This window comes from Pteropus alecto, unplaced genomic scaffold (genome assembly GCF_000325575.1).
Source record: "Pteropus alecto unplaced genomic scaffold, ASM32557v1 scaffold276, whole genome shotgun sequence".
Taxonomy (NCBI): Eukaryota; Metazoa; Chordata; class Mammalia; order Chiroptera; family Pteropodidae; genus Pteropus; species Pteropus alecto.
In genome coordinates, this window is record NW_006438074.1 from 6,861,736 (window position 1) to 6,884,662 (window position 22,927).

The window sequence follows — 22,927 nt, forward strand, 5'->3', positions numbered from 1 at the left end:
ATATTGCAGTGTGTGTGTGTACACACACACACACACACACACACACACACACACACAACTCCATCTTTATCCATTCATCTGTTGATGGACATCTAGGTTGTTTCCATATCTTGGCTATTACTGGTGATGTTGCAGTGAACACAGGGTGCGTATATCTTTTCAAATTAGTGTTTGTTTTTATTTTCATTGGATAAATACCCAGAAGTAGAAATGCTGGATCTTATGGCAGTTCTATTTTTAATTTTTTGAAGAACCTCCATACTCTTTTCCATAGTGGCTGCACTAATTTACAATCCCACCAACAGTGTATGAGGGTCCCTTTTCTGTACATCCTCTCCAGCTCTTGTTATTTGTTGATTTATTGTGAGAGCCATTCTGACAGATGTGAGGTGATATCTCAATGTGGTTTTAATTTGCATTTCCCTGACGATGATATCAGTGATGTTGAACATCTTTTCATGTCTGTTGACCATCTGTTTATCCCCTTGGGAGAAATGTCTATTTAGATCCTTTGCCCATTTTTTAATCGGATTGTTTGCTTTTTTGGTGTCCTTAGTTTATGTGTATCCTTCCAACCATGTTTCTATGTTTTTACATACTTACACATGTATTTACATGTATTTTGTACATTATACATAAAGTTTTACATCCCTAAAAATGGATTCCTAAGGAATATAGAATATTGTTCTTTATGTTTTAATATGTATGTAATCTTCTGTAGCTTCTTTTTTTTCACTGAACATTGTTTTTGCATTTAGTCATGTTGATAGGTTTGTTTTAAGTGCAGTATAGTATTCCATTGTGTTAATATACCAAAATATTTATAACCATCCTCTGATTGCTATAGAGGTGACTTCAGTTTCTCTATGTTAGAAACAGTACTTCAAGGAACATCCTTGTACATATGTCCTAAGCATTTGTATAGGATTCCTCTGGCATATACATTGAGCAGTGGAGTTGATGAATTATTAGGAGTGCACAATTTCAACTCTACATATTCTAAATAGTTCTACAAACTAGTTTTATCAGTTTATACCACTAGTGATATATAAGAAAATTCTTAGTTCTCTACATGCTTTGAGACAGCTGTTGTAAGATACTATATTTGCCAATCTGATGTACATAAAGTGGAATCTCTATGTGGCTTTAATTTTGTATTTCCTTATCTTCTCCCAGTTTGTAGATTATTGTATTTCCCTCTATGGCAGTGGTTCTCAAGGGTCCTCAAGATCCTTTCAGGAGATTGACATGGTTGAAACTGTTTTCATGTTAATACTAAGACACCATCTGCCTTTTTTGCACTCATTCCTTCATAGGGGTGTAGTTGGAATTTCCAGAGACTACATCAGCATGTGTTGACGTGATTGCTCTGATATTTATTGTTCTTATTTTTTAAGTAAATTTACAAATAATTTTTTTTTAGTTTTATTTTCAACTATGGTATATATTGATAGGTCTAACACACATACAACTCTTTGGAGGTCTTTGATAATTTTAAATAGTGTAAAGGGACCTGTGAACAAAGTTTGAGAACTACTGTTCTCAGTGTTACAGTGTCAACTTTGTTTATATTTTTTTCCTTTCTGGAAATGTTTCTGGATTTGATTAAGAACTTCCGAAATTTCTAAAGATGGGCTCTTATATTTTCTTGAGAAGTTTTGGGATGATTTTTGTGGGTGGCATCTGCCATTTCCCAGGCCCTTCAGCCACTAGGAATAGTTTTTTAATTTTACACCTTCTCAGAAACATTTATATAGCCTGAATAGAATATTTTCTACATATATCCTTATAATAAAAATTTTTTTGAGGTTTTTTTTTTTTTTTTTTTTGCGGGGGGAGCAAGGAGTGTGAGGGGATGGAAGAAGGATAGGCAGAGATTTAGTCACCTTCTCCAGACCCCTTTTGTTCAAGAGATTGTCCTGGCATTTTGCACAATACAGCAGCCTCTCTTTGAAATGGTGTGCACTGTCATTTGGATCCTTGGGTTCATTAGTTGATTGCACTTGCTGTCCAGAGGGTCAGAGCTCACCAGGGACAGGGATTCTGGAAGCATAACTCTCCAAAGCCCCTGGACACATGAGTTTCCATTAGTATGAAAGCACCAGAGCTCTTCTTCCAGCGGTGTCTGTGCTGGGGTAGCTAGGTGGGGCAGTGGGTGGGCAGGCAGTTAGGGGTATAAATGGTGGCCCCCTCCAAGAAAAAAATGACACTGCTGACATCCAAGGCCTCATGATCTCTCACCAGACTCTTATTGGTTTCTCTGACTTCAATGTCTTCTCTACCTCCCTCCTCTCGAATCTGTCTTCCAACCCGCTTCCAGAGTAACTCAGAATCTCAGACTAAGCATGATACTTCTCTCCTTAAAAGAAAACAAACTCAAATTTTGCTGTACGACATATCAAGGTCCATACTCCTTAGCAACATAACCTTTGTCTGTGCTTTCACCTTGCCCTCCAGCCATTTCCCTGTCCTGCGCTCTGTCCTGGAGCCTCACCAGGAATTTTATCATTCTCATAATATGCTCTATGGAATGTGCCTTGGTGCTTCACTTATGCTATTTCCTCTATCTCAAATGCTGTTCCCTATTTGTCTGTTGGAAGAGAGAGCCTGTTTGACCATCAGACCCCTCAAAACTTGACAAATATGAATTCTGAGGATGGTTTTTCATTTTAGTCTCCCCACTGACTCAGCCTTTCCACATAAATTGAAAACAAGAGTTAATTTCCATTAGTCTTCATTGCACTTGTGGCTTTGTTAGGGGACAGCTGGCGCATCTCCATTCCTTCCCTACAAAATTTTTTCCTCAGAAATTCTATTTACAGGGTTGGCTTCTGTCATTTTGCAGCCGAGATCTTTCAGTAGCTACAAGAGAAGGGAGTTTCTTTTCCGTGGTTAAGAAGCTGATGTTGGCATCCTTGATAAATTGTCTTCAAGCATATCTTGCTTGCAGGGAAAGAACACACCGAACAGATGGATGTAAACATCAAGCTCTTCACTTTCCCCACCACCAATTCAATTATTGCTCATTTTGAAAAATTATAAATTGACATTTATTTTAAAATGGCATATTTAAAAAGCGTTGCATTAGTTGCATGTATGTGTTAATGCCGCCAGCAGGAAGGCCCTGCTTAGGGTAAGAGTTCTGGATGATGCTCTTTTCCCCATTTAGCCGCACCCATCCTCCTGCTTCCCTTTAGCAGCCTAAAAACTAAAATTTATCAGCCCCTGGAAATCTGTTAGAGACAGAAATTGGGTAGATCAACTTTTCTGAAAAAGCTTTATAGCAGGAATCCACAGGTACAGAGAAAAGGGGCTCCTTCTGTTTGAAAGGCTGCAGGCCTGAGAGTAGTCTGCGATAAAAAGGGTGAAGAACTGTGAAGGGGAGGTCTCCGCAGGGGCGGGGGAATCAAGTCAGAGACTGTAAGATTGCAGGAACCTTCTTCACATCATTATTGCATCTGAAAGAGTTGACTTTCTTTGGCAGCTTGTTTATGGCCTTTTCATTAGTTCTGAAGAATGGTTCACTAGGTTGGTGGGGAAAATAAGGTGGCAAAAGGAGAAGAGTTATTCATTGGCTCATGTTGCTGATGAGAGCAAAGCTAGGATTTGATCTGTTGCACACTGTCTTCTAGTTCATGCAAACAGGCTAGGCGGATATGAATTTTCAAGTTCAGGAAAAAGGGCATATGCCAAAGAAGTGAGGTCTGAACATTCACAAGTGCTGTATCACTAGCTACGGAAACATTTGGTTTTCATCCGGACGTGAACCTGAGAACTTTCCTCCGTGGGCGATGCTTTTCTTTCTTCTTGAAGAGTACTGCTAATGTTGCTGTAATGTTTGATTAGTAGTAATTTTAAAAGTGAAACATGGGTAGTAGATGAACCTTGCAGATCAAGCAAAATGATCTCTACCCTAGTTTGCCCATGCCCCCTCTGCTCAGGCACTCTGGAATGTGTGAGAAAAACAATCCAATAATCAAGTCAAATGTATAAAATACAAAATTATCCCCCTTCAAATTTGTTTTAAAGTATTGTTATTGCAAAAGAATTTTATCATCCACTAAAAGAGTCACCGTGCAGTTGTTTTTAAATAGCGGTGTTCTGGTGTATGTACAATATGATTGCATTTGCACCCAACTTTTTAGGTTCGCATCTGTTGTTTAAGGCTTGTGAGAGAAAGAGAAGGTGGAGGAGCTCCCAGTGGCGCCTTGAGCAGTATCAAACGAAGCATTAGGTTGGGCCTCCAACTCTGAAAACTATGCTGAGTTTTACATCTGGTCATAAGCATTTGCCTCCTTTTTTCTCCCTGCAGCTCTCCTCTCTCCTGTTCCCTGCACAACGGGCTCCTTTGCCAAGGATGAAGAGCCTGGATGTGAATTCCTTTCTCTCTGTCCTGGCAGGGAAGCTGTTCTGTTTGTTTTCCAAGAAGCCCTTTTGCACTTGGGGAATTTTTTCTTGCCTCTTATGGGAAGTTGCTTCATCATTTCCCCAAAATATATTGCACCTCTTGTTTAAACAGGGTGCCCTTGAAGAGCTTTGGAGCCTGAAGGAGGGCTGGGGGTGTTGTGAAATTCTTTGTTCAATCCTTTTATGTGAGCTGGAATTCTGGCACTCTGCAGGCGGAATTCTCAGTTTGCCAGGACTGGGCCCAGGAGTAGATTGTGGGGAGGAGAAACTCCCTGGGATTCAAGAGTTAGGGTCTTTTTAAGCATCTAGTCAGTCCATGTTATAAGAGGTATCAGCCCTTTTGGGCACAGGCTCCATCAGTGCCTTAAACGTGCCCAGGCTGGTGAAGGTAGGTTCTCTGTCCTTTTTAGATGCTTATGGTACCCTGGAGAGGCAGGATCAGCTCACATGTAGCAACGGTGGACAAAGTGGTGTGTAACTGCTAGATTGTATAGTCATGCTGCTTTAGTTCAGAGGAAAGAAATTCCTGTGGAAGAGAGCATTAAGATCAGGCCTTGCACTATGGATGTGGTTTGAGCTGACAGAAGAAAAAGTGGAGGATATTGATGAGAGGGGAAGAAGATGGAGTTGAGACGAGCCAGAAGACTGATCTGAGACCATGAACATGGGGAGTGAGCCTAGTGGGACTTGTTATTGGAGATATATGAGACAAGCCAAATTGTGGAGAGCCTTGCATATCCAGCAGAAACATTTAGACTTACAGAACAAAATTGGTGGCTTTTTGAATATTTTGACAAGAAAGCATCATTAGGAAAAAATCTATTTTAGGGAAGATTAACCTACCAGGGTAAATTTGAGTTTGCCTGTAGGTGGGTAGTAAGAGGGAGCCCCATAGTTCTTGGAAGGAAGTTGTGATGTTAGGTACTGCTTGCATGAGCATGGTTCCACAGTTTCTATGGCCTCTGATCCTCTGCAGCTTCTCCTGGTAGAGCAGAGCAACTCAAGCCATAACGTTGTTGCTGGCCGAGTCAGACCAGCTATTGGGTGCCACCTGAGTAAAGCTTTGACCAGGCCCTGCTCATCGTGGAGGTAATGTTCCCTGGTGGGCCCATTGAGCCCAGGCATAATGTGCAGCAAGCTCCAAGCCTCCAGCTGGTTGTTTTAAAATGTGATTGGCCAGGAATTATTCCATAGGTACAGGTGACACTAGTCACCTCATGCATAATCAGCAGTGAAAGAGTGCTGTTTCCAAATGTTGCCAATGCTGAGTGTATCACCTTCCCCTGTGCCCCTGAACCCCCTTAACAATTCTAAATAAAGAGTTTGGGTAACTTTGGATTATTGATAAAATCAAAGAAGACCTGTCAAAAGGACTCTTCTTAATAGAGTACGTATCTAGTAGTTGCTCGTAGTAAAAACAGAAATCGGGAAAATAATTTTTATTGAGAGAGATTGTATTAGTGAGGAAAAACAAACATAAACATGCTTTGCTTATCACAAGATCTGTTAATTTCCAGTAGAAGTAGAGAAAAGTAAATGATTGCCATGGGAGGTACTCCCTAGGTCTTTTAAATCGGAAAATGAAGTACAGTTTCAATTCCAACTGCTGTGCCTCGGCTGGGCCTGCCATCTCAGCTGACTCACCCCAAGCTCCCTGGCACAGACCCACAACATGGCCAGTGCAAATCATGTTTGGAGCCCTGGGAAGCAAGCAGTTCCTCTTTGGGGATCATCCCAGCCTGTTGCCAGGCCAGGGTGTAGGCCAGGCAGAGGCTCTGCTGCCATCTTTGGCCTTCTCTGCTGAGGGTTTTGGGGGGCCCCTTGGGCAGAAGAGATGATGCTTGAGAGGAACACTTAGCTGGGAGCTTTGAGTCTTCATATTACTGCCTTTAACTACAGGTCCTTTCTTTCCCTTTTCATGAAAGCCGCAAGGTCCCAGATACTCTGTTCTGGGTGGCTGGTAGATAAACTGCTGAAACCATTCTGAGTAATCATTTTGTTACAGTTGAGTAACAGGGTGGTTCTTAAAACAGGGCTTGACTTTCAGTGGCCCTGCCCACAATTTGCAGAAGGCCCCACGGTCATTGTGTTTGTTTTTCTCTGTCCCTCTGAGAGGTGAGGCTAGCTGGGAAGATTGAGGGGATTGGTTGGAGGCAAAAGCAGCAGGCCCAGAGTTCAGAATCAGTTACTCTGCAACTTCTGTGCTGTTTGTGGATATATGGTTTCATTTGATTTTGCAGAAGACTGTAAGTACTAGCTCTAGAGGACATTACCCACTTGCACAGATTATGTGAGGCACAGTGATTCTGTTTCCTATAGGTCAAGTGGCTTCCCTTTGGAGAAAAAACTAATGTTCAACTGATATTATTCCACTGCAAGGTCTAGATAAAGGCATCTGCCAGGACCCCAAGGATCCCTGATTGCATGTGTGATGAACCTTTTCCATCAACAAAACTTAGAGACTGGGGAAACCCAGGATGAGCTGTCATCCTGAGTAACAGGCCTGTGGCAGGTACTGACTAGCCTGACTTCCCTCGGTGCAGTGCAAACCTCTGAGTCCTGGATTTAGTCCTGGCTTCTTTGTAAAATGCAGGTGTGTGTGTGTGTTGCTGAGTGCCAGAGATCTGTGGCCCTGGACACAGTTGTCATTTGCATTGGGCCTACCTAAATATCTTTTCTCTTGTCCACCAAAATGATTCTGGGCCTTTGGAGCTAGGGGAGTGAGGGGGCAAGAAATCCAAACTTTATACCTCGTGAGGTGGTTCTGAAGCAATGCCAAGCAGTCAGCTTTTAAACATTTGTCTTAGGAACAACCTGTACTCTGGCACGTTGTAAATCAACACCCCAGTTGCCTTTGTGTAATGAACTTGGACTTTTGTGCAGCAGCTGAGAAAACCTCTTGAGCAGTCGTGAGGTATGGCTGCCTGCCAGCCTACAGTACACTCTGAGCAGTGTCGCTGGCTCCATCTGTGCCGCCATGTATGCTGGAGGAGTAACTTGAATTTTTGGACTTTTACTTTGTGAGGATGAGTCAGTCATGGAAAAATGACATTGCTGATGGTAGTTATAAGAAGGGTAGGTCTTCTAAAGTTGATAAAATTGAGGAAGAGATTTTGAAATTCAGTAAGCATGTCACAAGTAGGGAATTGTTAATGTCATTTGAACACTCACTGACTGTAAATCAACAGCTCTGCTTAGTTGTGAAGACGAAAAACCAGAGTTAAAGAATAGTTTATAAAACACTCAGATTATATTGTCCAAGATTGTATCTAAAAGGCAGAGTATAATTAGGCATTTTATGATCTTGTTTGGCTTTCTGAGAACACGACTTTCTTATAATATATAAACCTATTGTTTGACTTTGGGAGGCCTTTTCAGGGAAATGGGACTACCTATAACCAGGTTCAGGTGTGACTAATAGTTGTGCAAAAACAACCCTCTTTGGAAGTATGCAAGGCCCTTTCGAAACTATGAGAGTTTGTCCTTTGGAATACATTGCATGTTGACCTAGTCTCTTGATGTATTAATGTCTTCTCTGCATTGTGCTCATTTATGTGGTCATTTCTTTCACCTTTTTTTCCATTTAGATACATTTAATGTATGATTTTAAGCTGTCAGATGGGTTTCTATTTAAAAGGTTAGGCTGCTCAAACATTGCTAGGCTCTTCTGTCTGATAAAGCCCCAAGTTTGGGGAGGTAAGAGAAAAACAGCCACCAATAAACTAGTTCCTAGACTGTTAACTTTTCATGTTCTTTAGTCTCAGTTTCTAACTTTGCAGGCATAGAGTTGTATGCCTGCAAACTAAGTTTTTAAGAAAAAAAATAACCAAAATCCTACACCGGGATACCATTATAATAGAGAAAAAACTTTTTAATCATAGCAGTGTTGCTGGCTCCTCTGCTTGGCTGGCCATGGCATGGAGCTGATAAGCATACAGTGTCTTTCATACTTGCCATTACAACATGTTAATTAAGAGAATTCAGCTGTGGCACCAGCTGGGGATGTCTGGCTTTGTGGAAGATTGCAATTAGATGCTTTATTTTCTATTTTCTTTTTCCCCTTTCAACTTTGATGGAATGCCTTTGAGTAGGGGCTTTTAGTCTCAGCAGTATAAATACTTTAATGTGCCTAATTATGTAATCATACTCTTATATTTCTCTGTGTACACACACATCATTTTATGGATTTTTATCCGCTTTTCCAGTACATGAAACATCGAGTCTGCTTTTTGGTCGGTATGGTGGAGCCACACTCTGTGCATTGGGCAGGAAGAAGAGGAGGACCAGAGGCAGTTAGTGATTATCCTCTAGTTATGATCTGCCCCTCTGCCCGGAGCGCCTACTGTCTTGACCCTTTTATGGGCAAGTCCTTTATTTCTCAAATAATGAGCATCTCAGTAGTTTCCTAGCAAAGTCAAAGTAATTTAAATAAAACTGGGCTTTATAATACTGTATCTTTCCATTAATTTGCAAGTGCAGTCTTTCAAAACGTGTAGTGTTATTTTTCCCAGTCCTCTGTTACAGGCAGGCATAGGGCATGAGCCTGGATTTGAGAGCTCATGCATGCAGTCACAATGGAAACCATTGATTTCTGGCATTCAGCTTGCGCAGAGAGGTCCTGTGACCCCAGCTGTTAGAACCAGGACCTGGGAGCAGCTGCTTTCTGAGATCCAGTCCTACAGGGATAGGCCATCTGCTGCCATGTGAGAGAACCCTGGGAAAGAAATTGACCACAAGATGTCTTTGTATTCCTTTCCTCTGTTCCAGTCCCTCTGGTTCTTTCTTGGCCCCCCTTACCTAGGCAAACTTTAGAAACATCATGAATCTACACTAGAAAAATCACATGGTTTCCCACCCACCCCTGACCTTCCCCCATCTCCACTTCACCTCACCAGCATGCCTAGCTCCATTGAAAAATAGTTTCCCAAGTGGGCAGGCACGTTTACATGGCTGGCTTAGTACTATAGGGCAGACTTTCATTTAATTATCAGTAATGTCACTTTGCATTTTAGGACTTAAAATGCGTTCTTAAAATCTTATTTTATGGAAAAAGGACACAAGATTTTTCATCCCTTTTCCTAGTAATCAGGGCCCTCCTGTTCTGGCACCAGCCTGATTTTCTAAATTTCCAGCTCTCTCCTGTTAAACCTGGAATCATTTGCTGGTTTCCATAAACATACCACCTCTTCTTGCTTCTCTGCCTTTGCTCTTGTCTTTATCTCCTCCTTGCACGTTCTTCCCACTGTCCTTTATCCCAGTCACAATTCCATAGTAACAATCTTTTATCCCAGAGTCACAACCCTACTTCCCTCTAAAGTTGGAGTTGGGATATCATTTCTTCCATCCTTTCTGATCTCTTCCTCATTGGATTAATCCTTCAGAACCTCCTGTTGTAACTCATATTGATTTCTAATATGTGTCTATTATTACTTATTGGACACTAAGCTCTCAGAGAGTAGGGCCTATATTTTTTTCATCTTTCTACCTTTCTTCCCCCATTACTTGCCACAGTGCTTTGGTACTCAGTAAAATCTTGTTGAAAGAATGAATAAATGTAATCCTTACATGAACTCTGGGAGATAAACAGAGTAGATAGTATTATTATTATAATCTGGAGCTCCTTATTTATATCACCAAAATATATGAAGTCTCTTCAGGTACAAAACTATGTATTATTTGCTTTTGAATTTCTAGCACCAACCTGGCACATTTGTTCCCAGAGAGTGGGGATCCCCTCCTGGCACATTGTCCAGGTTCTTGATGTCTCGAACAGAGAATTGAGCAAGACACCGAAATACAGCAGAAAAGAAAAGCTTTATTAGAAGGGAAAGTACACTTCCAGATGTGGAAGCAGGCCTGAGCAAGAGAAGGGTGGCTCAAAAGGCCTGGTAATAAAGCCTTCGAGGTTTTATCTCTATTTGCTGTGGGTGGTTACTTTGCTTAGAGGTGTGGGCTTCCTTGATTGACAACTGTGATTGACAGGCGTCAGTGATTCATCATTTACTTTTTGCGCATGTTCGTTCCCAGAGTTCAGTCTATTATAATGATATTAACGAACTTCCGGGCATATGCATCATATAATGATGGTTTAATGAGGCTCAGGTGAGTTGAAGGTCATTGCGCAGGTGTGAGTGACTGGCTTAAACTGGTACCTAATTCTCTGCTTGCTTGTTTCTTTGTGGAAGTTACTTTTAGCCTAAAAATGCCATCTGGCTTGCTTAATTGTGGGCAGAACCTTTCTAGGATAGCATGACCTCAGTGTCTTTGCAGGCAGACCTGAAACTCCCTAACTAACTTTCGTGCCTAACTCTTTCCTAAGATCCATGAACCCTCTTATTACTATGGATGTTGAGGGATGAGAGGTCTCTTCTTCTGTATCTACTTCCTGATGAGGAGAGTCGTAGTCCCTGCCTGTTGAGGTTTCGTGGAGCTCTTTTCTTTTCTGCCTTAGTTAGGGTGGAGTCTTGGGTTTCCTGCTAAAGTGCCACCTCAGTCCCTAGACAAGGAAAAGAAGATATGAACTTGTCATTTAAATTACATATCTATTAATTTGTTTTATTGATTTGCCTATTAAGTGAGTAAAGGGAAACAGCCTTGGTTAATATATTTCTCAAAGAGAAAAAAAAAATCTTTCAACTAAAGTCTCCTCCCCTCTCAGATTCTAAGGGCCCTGTCTGGTCTAACACTATTTCTACTAACAATGGTCTGATGACCCTTATCAATAGCCAGAGAGTTTTGAGGGCCTTTTTCCTAAAGAAAGGAGGGAAGAAAACTGGGTTTACTAAAAAGATTAAGAACTCTGCAAGAGATGTCCCATATCACATTGGTTAGGCTCTCAGTAGATATTTGTTAAGTTAATGAAGGACTTCCTATTAGGAAAATGAAATCAAGAGAGAATAAGAATCAAAACCTGTAAATGTGTTTTACGCTTGTCTGGGTAAAAGTTATTAAACCCATTCTTTGGAAGACAAAAGATTAAAGGTTTTTTTTCTGTTCACCTGTATGACATTTTTTTCTGTTCACCTGTCAGGACATAGTTATTTACTGATACATGGAAGGGGTAAGGCAACAACAGGCAACGTCTTCTGATTAGGAATCTTGGACCAGTCAATGAAAAGTGGCTTGCCAGAGTCAAGGGTCCAGAAACCAAGAGAGACCAGAGGAGACGACAGGAACACGGGCCTCAGCATGACAAATGAAGCGTGGTTGAGACTCTGTCCTTGATCCTAAGCAGGTCCAGGCCCAAGCTTCACTAATCTGTTTTGAGGTCACTCTGTTTAGTGGTCGAGGAGTCTCAACAGTATGCTAGAGCCCGGCTGATAATTATACAGGCCAAAATCAAAGGCAAGCAAGTCCTTGTCATGTGGGAAAGCACCTTGAGGGCCAGATGCCCTGCTGCTTTGGACTTCACAGGGGGTTTGTGTGGATTCCTGTTGTTTTTAAAGTTCCTTAAAGAGGCTTAAGTAAGGCTTTCTTAGAGAAATCTACATGGGAAGAATTCTCTGGAGGGGAGAGATTGCTTCCCTGCTGCCTGGGAGGAGGAAAGGGATCTGCTGTCAAAGTGTGTAGTGTCATTTTTCATACTGCTAAGAGTACTCTGTAGCATGCGACCCCTTGATTGACCTCCATTGCCCCATATGGTCCAGAACTTTAGAAAGACCCCAATGTTGAAAGCAGAGAAGAGCAAAAAACAAAACAAAACAAAACAAAAACCTGAGTGGGTTTGATTGCTGCTGTGTGTTCAGCTGATGCTAGCAGAGGGTGGTGATAGTTTCCTTTTTAGGAGGCGCAAAGGAAACCAAGAAGTCATGACAAGCTGCATTTCCTGTGATGGACACACAAGATGGAGGAAGAAGAATGTTCAGATCGGTGGCCTTTGTCACTTTTGACTCTGTCTACTCATGCTCATTTGTCCATGTTCTTATCCTAGTTGATTCAGAAGTGATAAAAGCAAGACCCCTAGCCCTGGCAATTTCATTCCACTCTGCCCCTGAAAAAAAAAAAAAAACAGCAATAAAAACCTACCTACCTTTTCTTTTTTCTATTTCCTAGTCTCTGTCTTATGGGAAGGTCAGGTCCAATACTGGCCCCTACAGAATATACAGGGCTCACTTCATGGCATTGTGGTCTGTTAGTTATACTTTGTCTGTCACAAGGAGACCCAGTCACATCTTTTTCTTCAGAAAATTCCATTCAGACCTTTACCCCTCAATGACTAGTGTTTTTCAAACAGCTATGGTGTTTTTCTGGTTTTAGGCCATCACCTCAGCTGATTTCTGCCACCATCTGTAACTAGAGTTTACTGATTGTTCCCTTTCATTCTTTGCAGCTGTGTAGGCCTGGGTACGTAGCAGTGACCTATTGATCAACTAGGAGAAGCAAAATGCTGCTTAACTCACTGGTGGTGCATGACGGAGGCTGATTATTTTGGGCTTTGGCAGAGAGGCCCCAGTGACCCTGTATATTCTGGGTAGCTGGCAGAAAGGCAACCCTCTATTTGAGTCTAGGTGGCATCCTCATTCTGCATTTAACATCAACCTTCCTTTCACATATCCCTCTTGGAAGACTTGTTTTCTTGGCTAAAAATGCTCTTATACCTTTCCCACTTGCAGCCTTGGTGTCTGTGATGCTTAAATAGCTCCATTGTTTGTAGTGCTCAGAGATTTGTGAAGGAAACTGTCTGGCCCTCCCCACCCCCAACAACTTCTCTGGAAAAATGTGGCCCCACTTGAGATATGAACTGAGTCATCTGGGCACAACTAAACCCACCAGTCTGCATTCTTCTCTAAACAGGAATCACTGCAACTTTTGTCCAGATGTACCCCACCCCCATGTTATACTTCTGTAGGTCCTGGGGTAAATTTTTCCAGTGGCATCTATAATCAAGGAGCTTTCCAGTGATAAGGAGAAAGGCAAGCCAGAGTTGAATTTCAGCTCTTAATACTTAGTAGCCGTGTAAACTCAGGCCATCACTAAATTTTTCAGAGCCTCAGTTTTTTCATCTGAGCAAACTGAGTATTATAGTACCTTCCTCACAGGGCAGGAAAATTAAATAGGACGGCAGCTGTAAAGTGCCCAGCATAGTGCCTGGTAATAAATGTTACCTCTCTTCCTCACTTCTACCCTGTTGCACAACAGACATCTCTAAGTTTATTTTAAATTTAAATTTGTGTTCTTAGAGGCCTGTGTGTGTTCTTGACACTGGACTTGTCACCATTTGATTGTAGAGTTGAAAATGAAACCATAGCTGTGACCTTTGTACCCAAGAGTCTAACCATATTTTAAACTCCCAGGGAGACTCTTAAATTATCACCTGCTCACCAGTTACCCTTCTAAGGTTGGACAGTGCCTTAAGCAACTGACTGGTACCTTCTTCCGGAGGTCCAGCCTAGATCCAAATACAAGTGCAGCTTAGTAAGATGATATAGGATGAAGGAGAAGAGACCGGGAAGTAGTGGTTGTTGATGAGGAAGTAAATAAATATCATCTGCTTTCCCTTAACCCTTTGACTACCACTCTCAAGAGTAATATAGTAGTGTTTGTTAGTGCACATGGGATGGCCTGGCTCCCTATCACTGCTGTCATCCAACTATCCTAGAGATGAGGGTGAGGCACAGCTGTGGGCTCTGCTCTGTAGGTCACTAAGTGGGTCCAGGCATTAGACACAGAGTGGCCCAGGCCTGGACCAGTAGGATGAAGAGTGGTCCTTCTGCCTGTCCTTCTTTTAGCAATCATATAGTAGTTAGGGGGTTGAGATTTGTAGCCCTAGTTGGCAGCCTGTTTCCCTGAGTCTCTGAGCTATGAGAACAAGAGGAAGTGAAAAGGTAACAGGCCATATGGAAGCCATTTGTCAGCCAAAAGCAGCTTGGGCTGTTCTGCTGCGAAGGGAAGTGGAAAAAAGGGGCTGGCATATTACTGAGCTGTAGCAAGGGGAGAGCAAAGCGAGATCCCCCACAATGCTCATCCTGCTTGGTTCTCCGCCTGTTCCCTCTCCAGATACCAGAAATTTCTGAAACTGTCCTTTTTCTTTTCTTTGCCAAAGGTTTGCCCTACCCCATTCCAAAAACCAGAGGTAAGGGTTTAGTTTGCTATGTGAAAATAAATGTAAAAAATGTATCAGTGCCTGATATATGCCAGGCATGATGCAGGACACTTTCAGGTACACAGTTTTATCAGTCCACGCAAACACTTCATGGAAGTGGGTACTGGCCATTAAAGAGTCAGGTTCACAAGAGTTCAAGCAGTTGACAAGGTCGCAGAGTGGGCCCCCAGTCAAACCCAGATTCATCTGTCTGACATCCAAGACCTTGCTCTGACACCCCCACCCCTGTGGCCCTGATCCTGTTCTGTTTGCTGTTATCTGTTCTTGAAACTTATCTCAAATCAGAAACCATGTGACCTTTTGCAGTTAGAAACAAGACAGTGCCTTGAAATTTTGCAAGTTAAGTAGTTTTCTACTAAGCATCTGCTCTCTATCAGATTTCATGCCAAGAACTGGGGACACAAAAATGAGCAGAACAAATGCTTGCCCTACAATTTGGGTGGGTGGGTGGGGTTAGTAGAGAGGTGGAGGAAGGACTGACCTGTGAGAAAGTCATTGCTGAAACAACAATATGGTGATAGTTTATAGAGAGGAGTAAAGAAAATATTACAGGAACACAGGAATAATAAAGCTACTGTTCATTGAACCTTAGTATGTAACAGACCCAACACCAGGTACTTTACGTGCATAATTGTGATTCACACAGCAACCCTGTGAGGTAGACACTTTTAGTATCCCTGTTTTACCAATGAGGGAGCTGAGAGGTAGGAAGACCTGCCCAGGCCCACATGGTCGGTAACCATGGATAACCAGCTGAGCAGACACACAAGACCGCTCTCATTTTAGGCCCGTGCTGGTAAGCTTTACAGCGTGCTTAATTCTCACTGGCACTTCTCTTTGGTAAAGTTTGGTTTCCTGGAGCAAGGCCATTCCAAGGCTACCTCGGAAGTGAATCTTGAAAGATGGGTGGCGTTCCAGCTGACTGCCTGTGCTTTCAGGTCAGGCTTTCCAGGCTGAGGAAACAACACTTCTTTTTGTATGACTAAGGACTTCGGTGGCTGCTTCCAGGTGACAAAGAGTTTTCCATGTTTGGGGCAGGGTTCAATAAAGAAAATGTTCCTTGTTGGCTCTGAAGCTGCAGGCTGGCATTTCCCTTCTCCTGTGAGGTGGAGAGAGTGAGGGACCCAGACCTTAAACAAGGTGGACAGGCTCTGAAGCCTGACCCACCTGTGAGTTGCAGGGCTTGGGTGGGGCCTCTCAGGAAAGTGGGGGCGGGGGGGCGGGGCGGCTAAGAGGAGCTGTAGGGGGCAGCCAAAGCTGTGGGTGGTTTCCTTCTCTGTTCTCCCACCCCTACTCCAGGGCCACGCCCTGAGAAAGGCTGGCCCTCCCCCAGTGTGTGGGACGTTCTCATGAGAAAAGGGATCCTGGCTGGACAATGGGCTTCCTGTCTTAGAAAAGAGGAAGGTTGCACATGGCATGAGAAATCATCTCTTCCCTCTCGCTGCAGCCTGCTTTAGACTTCTATTTGAGTGGGGGTGTCAGAAAGGTAGGAACGCCAGGGAGAGCCACAGGCAGAACCAGCCCTTGAATATCCCTTAAGTACTTGAACGCCTCCCACTGTTTCCCTGCTCCTGTCTGCCTCCATGGATGCAGTAGCTTTGCAAATGTCACTAGAGACCACACAGGTCATCTGATTCAGTGCCTTCATGTACTGAAACTGAGGCCCAGGTAGGCCAGTGTCCATAGGCAGTACCCAGATTATCTTTGTCACTGGGCTCCCCTCTCTGTGGCTCCCTTTCTAGCATGTGGATATGGGAGGAAAAACTGGACTCAAATTCTTTGTTACTGCCCAGTGCTGTGGGCAGTACTGCCCCCTGCTGAGTGACTGCGAGCAAGTTTCTTAACACTTCATTTAATTTGCTCATCTATCTAATGCTGTAATATGTTGCTTACAGAGTTTTTATGAAGCTTAATTGAATTACACAGGTAAAGTACTTAGTCTAGTGCTTGGCATATAGTAGATGGTCAATAAATATGAGTTATTACTGAGATGTAATAAAGCTTCACAAGAAACCTTTTGACTGTAATCAGATGTGGTCATTCCCCCCCGCCCACTCCCACCTCCAACCTTTACTTTTGTCTGAAGTGCCTGGTCCCAGTTTCTTGGAAGGCTTTCTTGAGGAAGATCACCTCCCCTTTGAAGTAGCCTGTATAGCATGACTTTTCCACATGCAGAGTGATTTTCCACAAGCTCCATGGGTGAGCCACAGAGTGGAACCTGGTGTCCTGCCCTGCTCAGCAGGCCCAGGTTAGCTAAGTGTTCACGCTTGCGGCTCGCTTGCAGCTTGGGATCCAGAGTGCCTGTTGAATCCAGCTTCAACATTTACAAATGTGTGGTTTGGGGCAAATTACTCAACTCAGCTAAACCTCATTGTTCTTATGTGTAAAATGAATATAGTACCTGCCTCATATAAAGAGAGAGCTCAGAAGAGTGCCTTACATTGTTTGCAGTAATTATCTTCCTTGTCTTATGTCCCTCCCTCAAAAGAAAAATCTGCACATTTGAACATCTTTTTTCTCTGTTTTCACTTTGCTTTTTCTCTGGTTCTCTCTGCTCCTAAGAAGCCATTTAGGGCTAAAAGTAGAAATTGGACCTTCATATATCAAGGAAGGGCTTTAAGAGCAAGCACATGAACAGTGCTCTTTAAAACAACCCAGAGGTCCCCTCAGTGCTCAGTGCTATCTTCTTTCCACATCTGCTGTCTCCGTAATACTCCATGCCCTGTGGTGTGATTTTGAACACTTCCCACCGTTTTTAGATCCCCACACTTATCCTTTGACTCTCAGACATAGACGTGTCCTGTACTGAGCACTTGTGCTGTCCAATACAATGGCCACTAGCCCAGAATAGCTACTGAGAACTTGAAATGTGATTAGTGTGACTTGAGATGTGCTATTTAAGTGTAAAGACTTACTAAGAAAAAAGAGATACAAAATATCTCGTTAATAAATGTTTACATCTATTGCATGTCGAGATGTAATCAATAATCTTTCACATATAGTCAGTTAAATAAAATATATTAAAATAAATTTCACCTGTTTCCTTTTACTTTTTTTCATGTGGCTACTAGAAAATTTAAAATGGCCTCTGCGGTCCCATTATATTTCCATTGGACAGTGCTGTGCTAGATATATGGTTTTGTCCGTTGCTTCCTCCACTCCTTTTTTTTTGCTTTGTTTCTCTTCTTTGCCCAGAGGCTCTCACCTTCCTCTCGTTGCCAGCAGTGCTCAGATGAATGAGATGTCTCTGCCCAGGACACCCCAGGCCAATAGAAAAGTGCACCTTCGAACATTTCCTTTTTTCATGTACATTGGATTTGGCTGTGTGCATGGCTTTGTCCTCCCTAGATTGAAAGATTTGGGGGGCATAGTCCTTTCACATTGAGTTTTAAGGTCTTCTTAGGGTGTCTTGTGTGGAGGGTTGCTTTAATCATTTGATGGAATTACAACCAAATAAGGACATTTACAATACTGCCTCTGTCTCTGATGATGACAAAACTCATGATGGGTTTGGGGAACCTCTTTCTTCTTCCTTAAATTCCTAGGAATTCTTTCTCCAGCCAACTGTTCTTTCAGCCCCCTCATTAAATACCTGTTCCTCTGTGCCCAGTTGAGTTCTACTGCACTGTTTTGTCTAGAACTACACTATTTCAAACCTGTGAGTGAATACTAACACAATTTCTTAAGCCCTCAGTCACTGTGTTCCAGAGTGTCCTGTGTTCTTGATAACTAGATGACTGTTTCAGCCAGAAATCTCTTTTGAGTCTTTTAAAAAGGCACTAGGTATTCAAACATCTGCTTCCCCTCCTCAGGCTGGTCCCCACACACCCTACTCTCTACTCGCCACACCTCATTTTGAAGGGGCTCAAGTAATTGTTCAGTTTGTTAAACTGAATACTGTGACCCTGAGGCCTTTCCTGGAACTTGTTTTGATTTGCTTTTTATAGAATCTTATGAAAATGTGTTTTGTTTTAATTTGTCTCCTCCTCCTAAAAGGCTGGTCTCCAAAATAACAGATGCAAAAAAATGTTTGAGGAGCTGATTGAGGGTTCTTGTCGTTTCTGCTGAGGCTGTGGTGACACTGAGGTGGAAGTATCAGCCGGATCGTATCGCTTTTCCTCCGTCTGCACCCTCAACAGCTGGTTGGGTAGTCTATCACTGAATGACTGCTGTGTACCAGGCACTCTTCCGGGCCCCTGAAGAATTATCTCTCAGCTTCCTGTGCTCTCTGGAGGCCTAAGTGACTAAGAGATAATGAAAAACTGAAAAGAAAACTAAGGAGAATTGATTTTTTTTTTTGTAAAATTTTTATCTTCTGGCTCTCTCCCTCTCTTTTTAAATTATGCAGCTTTGCCAAATCAGATGAGTTCATTTTCTTCTTGGGGTTTAGAACAGAGCTCGAAACTCCCTCTGCAGACCTGGGGTTGTCAGAGAGCTAGCTAGCCTGCTGCCAGATTAAGTCAGCCTCTTGCTAGAACAGTGGCTTCTGGAAGCCATCGGATGAATTATTTGCTCTTCCAGATCGACCCTTTCCTGTTAAACCCAGAAGTCACTGAAAGGGTCCTCTCCGACACCTGTCCTTTGCCAAGACTCTCCCACTCTGCTCTTTGACTAAGCAAGAGGGCCATATTTTTTTTCTTGTGTTCTTGGTGTATAAATATGATCTTGCTCTTTTCCTTCTAAGTCCTCTTTATTTTTTTCCATGAACTGGAGGCCACCTTTTTGCTATGCTGAACCTGATGTACTCTAGCTTGTTTCCTTTGTGCGATCTTCATGGATCAACATAAAAGAACTTTGTACAGTTTATTTTACCATACTAGAGTTGCTATACAGTTGACATACTATAAAGGCTCTCTCTACCTCTGCTCCATCTTATATCAATTTCAGTTTCTCTTATAATTCTGCCCTTCTCAAGACCCTTCAGAGGCTCTCCTTTTCCTTTGAACTTCCTGTTGCAGTCAAGGCCCTCTACAAGATGGTTTAATTGCTCTTCATATTTTGGAGGAGCAAATTTTCTTTATCATATTTCACAACCCAGCTAACCTGGGCTACTTGATGTTCTCTGGACTTAACCTGTTCTTTCCTACTGCGGTGCATTTGCTTCAGAGTACCACCTCCTTTCTTAAGGACGGAAGCCCCATTTGAAATGCTGCTTCTTCTATGAGCCTTTCCTCATCTCTCCCACACGAGATGTGATCGCTCCTGTTCTGAGCTCCCTCTCTTGTGGCACCATTCGCATTCTTTGACATGCCTTAGAATAAATCTGTGTGTAGAATATCTTTGGAAGAACATGGGAGAAACTGGTGTGGTGCCTTTGGAGGAGGAACTGAGCTACTAGGGGATATGAGAGGGCTTGCTTTTGACTGTACACCCCTCGTAGTTTTTGAGTTTTATACCATGTATGTATACTTCCTATGATTTTTTTTTTGTAAAAGTATTATTTACATAACAACCAATCTATAAAATGTTATATAAGAAAACATTAGAGACAATCTTGTAACCTCAGTAGGGAAACTGTCGTTAAACAAAACACAAATCCCAGGAGCCATAAAGAAAATGACTTTTAAAATATATACGTATACTTATTTGTCAGATTCCTGCTTGCCTACAATACCTGAAGTGCTTGTCTTTTTATCTTTTTTCAGAGCATGGCACAGTGACCCCTACACAATAATCAATAAATATTAGTTGAAATGAAATTGAATTGTGGGTCACTTCTTTGTAGACCTCACTTTTTTCATTTATAAAATGAATGCTGGGTGACCTTCAGGGTCCCGCTCAAAGATTCTGTGAAGATGTGGCTTTATGGGCAGAAATTCCCAGCAAAGCAGGAGTGGCTTTAGACTCAGCAGCTCTTCCCCTGAGAGACCATCTTTCCCAGCACGCTGGACCTGTGTGTGGGTCCTGCCTGCTTTCAGGAGCTGCCCTGGGGTGCTCAGCATTAATTATGCTGAGGAAATGAACCAATTAGACACAGTCGGAGGGGAGCCAGGAGGATCTGTGGCAGGCTTGTTGCCCTGAACAAAGGAGGGAAAGTGTAAAGGGTGAAGCAGTTTGCTGAGGTGCCTTTGGAAATTCAGCTGGCCAGCTCTTTGAACTACTTGGCTAAGTTTAAAGAGGCACCAGAAGGAGTGCCTCTTTGCATCTGTCTCCCTCCTGTTCAAGACTTCGGGCGAGGTGGGTGGTGTGGGAACAGTACGGAGAAGGTGTAGCCTTAGAGGGGACTGAGGAGATTTATTTGGGCTCATGTACTAGTTTCAGAGAAGCTGCCCAGACTTCTGTGGATCCCTATGGCACCTACCCCAGCTTTGTTTCATTAATAGCTCTTTAAAAATGGAGTCTTTTCTTCCCATCTTAGTGATAAGCAGCTTGAGGGCAAGGAGCCATCATCTCCTTTTAGACTTGGTACCCGTCCCCTGCCCAGACTGACCAGCAGTCAGTTTGCTTAATAGCAGTTTGTAGGTTAAAGGGAAGTGGAATTTGGTGAGAGCCTGTAAGGGCACCTCTGAGAGAGTGGTGGGTAGGCCTCTGAATGGGAAAACACCTTATCTGGGACAGATAGAGACTCTAGATCTGTTAGAGGAAGTGAAAAAAAGAAACCCACAGTTTTTATTCTCATACTGATGTCCTTGTGGTATTCAGGATGGGGGCAGGGTGTTTGTCAGCCAAATGAATGTCCTGTGGGTGAGAACTCTTGTTTTAGTGAGGCTTTGGAAAGTTGAAGTTCGTGGGTGCCTGGCCATCTTGCCAGCACGTCTTCTTCCCCAGCTTGTCCTTCCAAACAGTGATCCCTTAGTGCCCACACTGTGTCCCTCTTATTTTGGCTAAGTACACACCACAATCCAATGCCTAGGGACTTCAGTTCTGCAATATCTGTCCAGGGCTGGAAGGGCAGGCCATGGAATCAGAGGCTGCCCACTCCCTAGGGCTGCTCAGACTTTCCAGCTCCACTGACTTAGCATTACTGCAACTCATTTCCACTGGGGTCCTCACCACACTTAGGCACCACTTGCCATCTCCTGACTGACCTGTCTGAATGGGAGGTGACCTTGGTACACATACTTCATAAAGGCCCACTCAGTTCATGAGGTAGAAGCAGTGTCTGCTGGTGGAAAGAGCACAGGTATTAGAACCAGAAGACTTTGCTCTCAGGTCTGCCATTTATTCTGCCTTACTTGTGGCTAAAAGTCATTTAACTTTTATGGGCCTCGGGGTCCTCATCTTCAAAGAGGAGTCATGATTACTACTTTACAGAGTTATCATAACTGATAAATAAGATATGAGATGAAGGTGCTTTTAAAACTAGGCGGTCCTACTCAGATGAAAATGTGACAAGTGATGCCAGTGACTGCTCTAGTCAGGAAAAGGGAGGTGCTCCCTAAAATCCATCAGAGACCCCCTCTGTGACCAGAAGGCTCATTTTTATTGCTTGGCGGAGTCTTTTCTGGTACTGATACTGGAAAAAAGGCTAAGATTTCCTCCATGCAAGTAAAGAGTATTTTACCATCTTTACTGACTCATTGTGTTTCATTAGGTGTTATTAAAACCATGTTTTGTGCTAGATCCCTGTAAGTTTAGGACTTTGTCAGAGTCTACTATTCAATTGTGGATGCAGTTCTCTTAAGGAGCAGTGGGGAGAGGAAGGGGAAATGTTGCAAGCAGCCAAACTTCCCCGGTTGCCAGCCCACTTCTCTCTCTGTGGCAACCTGAACTTCCAGGGTTTGCCAGCGGGCTTTCTGAGAGGCTGGCCTTGTGCTCCTCGTGGTTTCTTGTTGAGGCTTTCAGAATTGTCCTCTGAGTCACTGACAGGGCCCCCACCGAAAAACCTCACCGCTGTACCATCTCTCTCTCTTTGTCTTTACAGTGTGTTCCCTGCCCCCGGAGCCAGAAAATGGTGGCTTTGTCTGCCACCCCCGGCCCTGCAGAGACCCCCTGAACTCTGGCAGTGTCATCGAGTACCTGTGTGCTGAAGGCTACATGTTGAAGGGTGATTACAAATACCTGACGTGTAAGAATGGCGAGTGGAAGCCAGCCATGGAGATTAGCTGCCATCTCAATGAGGGTCAGTTTGGCAGATGAGAAAGGGGCTCTGCTTTCTTTTCACTCATGGGAAGTGATGCCTGCTTCCTCTGGAGCATCCTGTGCCCTGCAGTCTCCCTTCCTTGTCTTCGAGGGTTTCTGGTGCGTGTCTCACTGTGGTTCAGCTGAGCCACTGAGGGGCTTGGAAGCTTTACTACGACATATATTCCACTATATAAGATCTCTTTGATGCTCAGGATCTCTTGTTTGCCTAACCAAGTGCTGGTGACCTTTAACTATGTTTTGCTAACACACAAGCACAATGATAACACCTTTTGTAGTGTCTCTTTTATATTATATTTTCCTGAAAGATAATGGACTGTTTTTTTATGGAGCTAC

The 22,927-nt window shown here is 43.1% G+C and overlaps 1 protein-coding gene across 4 annotated transcripts in view; it reads left to right on the plus strand.

Moving 5' to 3' along the window:
• SUSD6 (sushi domain containing 6) overlaps positions 1-22,927 on the plus strand; it is an 85,341-nt gene that overhangs the window by 55,765 nt on the left and 6,649 nt on the right. For 3 of the 4 annotated variants that reach the window (XM_025049122.1, XM_006915161.2, XM_025049123.1), the window contains one exon: positions 22,374-22,571. In XM_025049122.1, the coding sequence (XP_024904890.1) occupies positions 22,374-22,571 (198 nt within the window). Of the gene's footprint in view, positions 1-15,878; positions 15,996-22,373; positions 22,572-22,927 lie in introns of those variants that run through there. The other variant, XM_025049124.1, reaches the window with a different exon arrangement.